General features: G+C 43.9%; 1 protein-coding gene across 5 annotated transcripts; it reads right to left on the bottom strand.

Annotated features, from left to right (window-relative positions):
• Positions 1–207: 207 nt before the first annotated feature.
• On the bottom strand, positions 208–5,285 carry LOC123103923 (probable potassium transporter 17). Of its 5 annotated transcripts, none has more exons than XM_044525617.1 (7): positions 5,040–5,285; positions 3,373–3,635; positions 2,700–2,942; positions 2,566–2,616; positions 2,162–2,475; positions 1,705–2,074; positions 208–1,611 (listed from the first exon to the last, which is right to left on the bottom strand). In XM_044525617.1, the coding sequence occupies exons 1-7, from the start codon at positions 5,165–5,167 to the stop codon at positions 761–763; spliced, it is 2,220 nt and encodes a 739-aa protein (XP_044381552.1). In that variant the 5' UTR covers positions 5,168–5,285; the 3' UTR covers positions 208–760. The 5 variants fall into 5 exon arrangements, with proteins under 5 accessions (XP_044381552.1, XP_044381553.1, XP_044381555.1 ...); XM_044525618.1 differs by having other exon boundaries at positions 3,373–3,595; positions 5,081–5,283; XM_044525620.1 differs by having other exon boundaries at positions 3,373–3,477; positions 5,040–5,274.
• Between the last annotated feature and the right edge of the window lie 1,690 nt (positions 5,286–6,975).

The following is a 6,975-nucleotide window of genomic DNA, read 5'->3' as shown; positions in this document are numbered from 1 at the left end:
TAGCCATCTATTTGTTTTATGCTCAACAGGCCCATTAGCCCTTGATCTGGCCCAGGGAGTCTAGCGACCCAGGGAGTCTAGCGGGGAAGAGAGCGGGTGCGATCGATTGGATGCACATGACGTGGTTGGCCATCTGAATTAGTACCACCTTGAATATATTTTAAAATTAAAATTGAAAGCGTAAAATCACGGAAAGAAGCGCACTGTGACGGTGAATCCGGAGACCCAATCCGTGCTTTATTATTAGGGAGAGATTGCGACAATGTAATAATTGGTTCATCTTTGAATCCAGAGATCAGATACTGGGGAAGTTGTTCTCTTCCATTTTTTTCATAATAAGATGATACGCCTCAAGTTTGGCTAACAAAAATAAGATCCCAAATGAAACATAATAAATCTTGAGTTCTTGACAGGTTTCCTACTGAACTGGTCAAACCTTCCCAGAATTTCTTACAGGAGACATGGTGGCATTTTTCGCTGACTTCACGGTACCCTTCTCCCGCTTTGTTGGCCCAACTTTCGTGCCATCACTCTTATGTCTTATATACCAGGAATTGAGATGCCAGATAATCCAATAGTTCAGGCCCACTTGTCTTCTAAATGTCAGTTCAAAATTCTTCACAAAAGATGTGCACCAACCGTGTCATTGCTTGCAAAAAATATGGCGTGGCCAACACAAATGACATTTCCGACATGACGGTATAGTATGGAGAGTGACCATTTTCATGAGATTCATACAAAAAACAGTTGATGCAGCGCCTCAAACCTTGTACAACATGCCGATCTCAACTCGCTGCTGCAGAGGCATCCCGAGAGCTGGCAGTGCCGATCTGCAGATGCTATGCAAGAATTCATAGAATCGGAGCATGACCTTGTCAAAACAGCCGGCATCGTCACCCACATAGAACCTCATCTTGCCCCGGACATGCACCACCCCGGCCAAACTCGCCGCCTCCAGGTTGGCGATCTCTTCCTCCGTAGAGACAGATGAACGCCGGTCGGTGCTCATCGCAATGTGCCGCTTCAGGCATCTCATAACCTGTGCGACAAGATCATCGCCTCCTTTGAGGCTCAGGTTGTCAGCGTAGCCATACTGGACGGTGCACTGGTACACCCCCCTAGGTCCGAGCCTCTTGATCAGGACCCTTTCCCGTTGATCAACTTTGGAAACCAGCAGGTACCTCAGGGTCACAAAAATTGTGACTGTATGCAGTGAGCTCATGTTCTTGATGTAATGGCCAAGTATAGGAGTTAGCCCGTCCTGTATGTTGCTGTAGAAGAAGCACAAGCCCGGGACCCTCTGGACCTCAGGCATTGCCAAGAGCTCACCAAGGTGCTCTATGGTTATCTTGTTCGCCATTTCGTACTCTATTTTCCTTTGCCTACCATAGTACCAGACGAACATGATCAATGCAAGGATCATGGAAACTGCAAAAGGAAGCCAACCACCTTCAGGGATCTTGGTGAAAACGGCACTGACATAGGACCCTTCCATAATGACGAATGGAATGAAAAACATGCCGACAAAAACAGGTGGTGTTCTCCATATGATGATCATCACGAGAGTGAGCATGATTGTAGTTATGAGCATGACCATGATGACAACAACACCTGCAGTAAAGATATAAATTATGCATTGAGTCTCCAGGCACAAAGTAGCTGTATATCAACAACTGAAGCATTTGTTTCGTCAAATTTACTTACCAAAAGCATTCCCTATCTCCTTTCCACCTCCAAAGCCTAGTATAACACCAACACATAGTACCATCAGAATGTAATTAATTTCTGGTGAGTAAACCTCCCCTTCCTTTTGATGTGATGTGTGCACCACTTTAACACGTGGAAAGTAGTCCAGGACAACTGATTGCTTGATGACAGAAAATGTTGCCGATATTAAGGACTGGCTTGCAACAATTGCTGCTAGTGTTGCAATGACAAACATCGGCCAGTAAACTGGCCGAGGGATAAATTTGTAGAATCCATCACTGAAGTCATTGACGTTGTTAATAAGGTATGCTGTTTGCCCGGCATAAGTGAGGACCAGAGAAGGATATATGCTGGATAGAAATGCTATCTGAAAACAAATAATAAAGTGTAAGCAGCTATACATGGAAAACATTCACAAGAATAATTCATGCTGATATTTGTTAATGATAATAACCTGAATAGCTTTTTTGCTGAAGTGGCCAAGATCTGCAAACATAGCTTCTGCACCTGTGATACATAGAACAGTCCCACCAAGCAGCTGCCACCCTTGTTTTTTATTTCTTAGGAAGAAATGAACAATATAATGTGGCGAAATGGCTTTGAAGATGCCTGGGTAGTAAAGAACAATGCTGTATATTCCAACGATTGGAGTGGTGAAAGTCCATGCTGCCATGATTGGAGAAAACAGAAAGCTCACTTTTGAAGTCCCATACTTTTGCAGCAAGAATACACCAATAAGAATTGCTGCAGATAGAGCTTCCACAACAGCTGGAAAATTAGACGAAAGATCAATGTCATATCAAAGGGTTATCAGAGAGATTATGTTCGTTACTAATCAACACCTATTGAGCTACCTACGTTTACTAACAGAAGGAAATGGTCCTCTCAGTCCATCAATTGCTGATAACACTGAAACGACATAAACAACATGTTAGTTATCTATATGATCACAAAAATGATTAATTTAGATATGCCATCTGTAAACAACAAACCTGAAATAGCAGGAGTTAGGATTCCATCTCCAATGAGCATGCACATCCCAAGAATTGCCATGAATAACAATACCCTTCTTACAGTTAAGCTTTGCTCAAAGAACTTGCCCAGCTTACTAGGCCTTATAGCTGTTGCTGACTGCTCACGAAGCAATGGTTCTTCTTCTGAATACCCTCTCTTGGAAGGAAGGATGCCTATATCGGCATGCCTACACAACAACGAATACATTGCAAATGTACCACCTGCAGAAACCAGAAAGTAGACTAAGCAACACTCCAGACCAGTAACAGTATAAAGTAAAAAATGATTTAACCAGTAAAAGAAGCTTGTATTAAGAGTTTATAGAAACAAAAGTTACAGCTCTACAGGCTAGGTTCATTGACATTTTCCAAGCTGAACACATATTCATAGATCATAGTATGTAAATTGCTTGGTTCATGCTTCATACTAAAGTGTTGAAGATAACAGACTAGAAAATAAATTGATCTAAACAGACATGCAACACCACAAGTACCCAAATATTTGATCAAGAAATCTCTTTGTACTGATTTTTTTTGTTTGTTTTCAAATAAAAAATCATCAACTAACGTTGTCTAAGCTATTAGCAATTTCAACAATCGTCTAGAAAGGCAGCAATAACCGCTCAAAGGAAAGGAAAGGTGGAAATTTTACCTTCACCATGGTCATCAGCATTGAGAGCTATGCCTACATACTTGACCACACCAATTAAAGTAAGAGTCCAAAACATTATGCTGTATATTCCCAGGTAGTCAGCTTCTGTAGGAGATGACAAGTTCATTGAGGGATAAACATAGAGGGGAGAAGTAACGAGGCCACCAAAAACCACACCAAGAGTCTTGTACGCAAGGAATATATTCTTGCGAACATTGCCAACCTTCTCACAGTTGAGAGAAGTCATTTGTATGAGCTTTGAGCTACACATAAGAGATTCAGTACTCTAAAAAAGAGGGATGCACCAAACTGATCATACAAAAGCAATTGGTCATTTGTACGCAATAGTGAGTCAATGGAGTCAAGTCAAGCAAGGCCCAAAGCCGCAAAGTAGGACCATTATCATTGCTTGAAATCAATTGTGCTGATAATTTCACAGATCCCATCCCCAACAAGTAATGATGTGGAATTTTGTGGGGCTTACGACAAATGTGAACACAAAGGACTTGTTTCATTCTCTTGGTTTACTTTGGTGTGGCATCAACATCGAATCTGACTCCCTGTGATGTAATCCCTTGTGACATCATCAAAATAATCACCCCCAATCAGCAAACCTAGTTCTCTCTTGCTCTTATTATTTTATTGAATGGATAGCTTAGAAAAATCAGACAAGCAGTCCCGTCTAAGAATGATGGATGGAAAATGACTAGATGCATTTCCAAATGAAATAAAGAGGGAATCTGGTCATTGCAGACTAATATCCTTATCCGTTGCTTACGAGCACCTAGGAATCCATCTCAGCTACCACGTTTCACAGTGAAGGAATAGTAGTAGTAACAATTTTCAGTCAGAGATGTTCTAGTCTTCCAACTGAAGATACAAACTCTTAACTAAAAGGTAAAAGTGCTCTCTAATGCGTCAACATGTCTGGCGTGTTAAATATCATCCACAAGTTATGGAGGCAGGAAAGGAGAACATTCCACTGATTCCATATTGGCCCAGGCCCCCAGTCCAAGACAAACAACCTCCGCTGGCTTAGATGATTTAGACTATTGCGTGACTGCAAATCTCACTGACCAGCGGTAGCGGAAAGTAGCAGAAAAAACAAAAGAGAAATCAACTCTGCTCATCGCTCGATGACTAAATTATTCCATGTCAGATGTCACCCCCGCGCGCGGAAAAAGAGATAGTATGGGGAAAGGAACAGCACACAGTTTGGAAACTGAGGCACGCGCACTCGCGCAGCTCAGTGCTACCAACCCCGTGCAGAACTCGCCACCGCGGCGGAAGCCAATCCCAGGCTTGACGCTGGAATTTTGACACGCAGCGCCACCGCCGCCGTCGCAAGAATCAAGCGCAATATCTCTACGACTACGACAACTGCACGAGAACTTCCGTGGACGAACAAGTCGATCGATTCACCGCCGCTCGGCTCGGGTCTCCCGAGCATGCTCTGCTACTGTGCGCATGCACATACAGTAAAATAGATGCTCTCGTTGAAGAACTGTTTAATAAGCCTACAGATTGTAGTACTAAAGTAAAGCTCTCGCTCTCGACCGAAGCTTTCCGGCGAGAATCCCACGCCAACACGAGGCGAGAGCTCGCGCAAAACTACCAATAGATTCAGCTAGAGAACACAAGTACTCTAAAACAAAAGATAAGCAGACCTGTAAGATTGAGAGGATGGGGTTTCTCCCCGCGCACTCACGTCGGTCTCTCTGTCGGCCGGCGGTGGTGGGGCGGTCGCCGGGGAGCCGCCGCGGGGCCGGGGAGGAGCCGCCGCCTCGAGATCCATGTGGGCCCCTGTTCGGCGTGTGCAGGCAGAGGGGGACGGGAAGCGGTGGTGGCCGAAGCTGTATAGGAGGCGGGCGAGAGGAGGTTTATAGTACCGAGGCGAGTCCTCTCCGCCGCGCGGCGACCGGGACCGCGACTGATTGGGAAGGGAGTCGGGCCGGCTCACGAGTCAACACACGTGCCTGCTTCCGTGACCAGCGCGCACTGCGGGTCCGCAACGAGCCGTGGGCTGCTGCTGGGCTTTGCCTGCATGCTCCGTGGACATCAAGCAGCCGGATTTGGCGCTTGCTGGGGCCATACACACTTCGGGCATTGGCTGAGTGGTTTTGTCTGTTTTTCTCCTTTTGCGTTTTGCCGCGTACACCCGCCAAAACGCGTGCTTCCTTGTATATTGTTTTTAATTGCTTTCCTTCTATATATGAATACCGGATTCTAAAAAAGAAAAGAAGGTATCCTTGATCAATGATTTCGACGCGCCCGGGTCGGGCTCTCGTGCTGGGTTCCCAGCATGCACTATCGTGCAGGGTCAACCAGCGCCCAGCACGTGTCCCGTGGACCCACCACTTAAACAACCCAGCATATCTCTCTAATTGCAGTTAGGTTCCAGAAAATCAGCAAAACGACATGTTTCTCTCCCGCGTTACAACTGATTGCCGCCAAAATCTCTTTACTGGCTTCATCCTTTCTCCTACCGATCTATTCCATTGTTAATTGTTGCCCTTGGATCACAGGAGAATAGATCAATCTTGATAGAAATTTATGCTCTCCGTGGATCAACATCTACTGTGTTCTTCAGCATGGACGGAGCTCCTCGCACTTCATCGTCCGGAGGTATGTTCTTGTGCCTGGAATTAACGGATTATCAGCACTCTTGATCATACGAAGGTGACAAGATTAAAAAAACGAAGAGCTGATTCTATGACATGCAAATTACTCCTTCAGAAATAGCTCCCCGCACTCCATGTTCCGTAGCCACATTTCTTTCAAACACATGCAAATTAATCCTTCGGAATTGCATTATAATTCTGTTAGTGATGATCAGTCCTACGATGTTGCGCACATTATGCATCAGAGTACCACCAAGTTTATTATAAATTTTACTGCATGAGATTTCTACTTTGACACTAACTCTAATGATAGAGATTACTGTATCAAAGAAAAGGATCAATAATTTGTTAATGCTCCTTGGGTGAATATCGTGTGATTTTCAGGTTTCACTAAAACCAGGATTGTGAATATCCTGTGATTTTTACTCTGTGTGTCATCCATGAACTAATTAGTATATCATAATTTTTATGTTGTGTAGATCATGAGACCACAAATGTGGGAGAGGCAGGTGGAAGTACAAATGATTATTACATCAAAAGGTTAAAACCAGAGATATGAATGGAATTTGAGAATGATGATATAGCATATGAGTTTTACAATACATATGCAGGACATGTAGGTTTCGGTGTCAGGAAATCTTGGCATGATAAATCCTCGACGACTAATGTTATTCGGACAAAGAAATTTGTATGCTCAAAGGCAGGTTACAAGGACAAGAGCAAGGAACAATGTCAGAGGAAGCGAGCAGATACAAGAGTTGGTTGCCTCGCAGAGATGACCATCAAAATAAGTGCTAATGGAAAATATGTTGTAAGCAGCTTTGATGATGCTCATAATCATGAACTCGTAACTCCAAGCAAAGCCCATCTACTGCAATCCCAGAGAAAAATTACAGAAGGTCAGAAGGCGCAAATTGACATATTGAATGATTCAGGTATTAGACCAAAGTCTGGTCATGAAGTGATGAGTAGACAAGCAGAG

Source organism: Triticum aestivum, chromosome 5A (assembly GCF_018294505.1).
Source record: "Triticum aestivum cultivar Chinese Spring chromosome 5A, IWGSC CS RefSeq v2.1, whole genome shotgun sequence".
Lineage (NCBI taxonomy): Eukaryota > Viridiplantae > Streptophyta > Magnoliopsida > Poales > Poaceae > Triticum > Triticum aestivum.
Note: the sequence above shows the minus strand (reverse complement) of the source record. Positions and strands in the feature narration are given on the sequence as shown.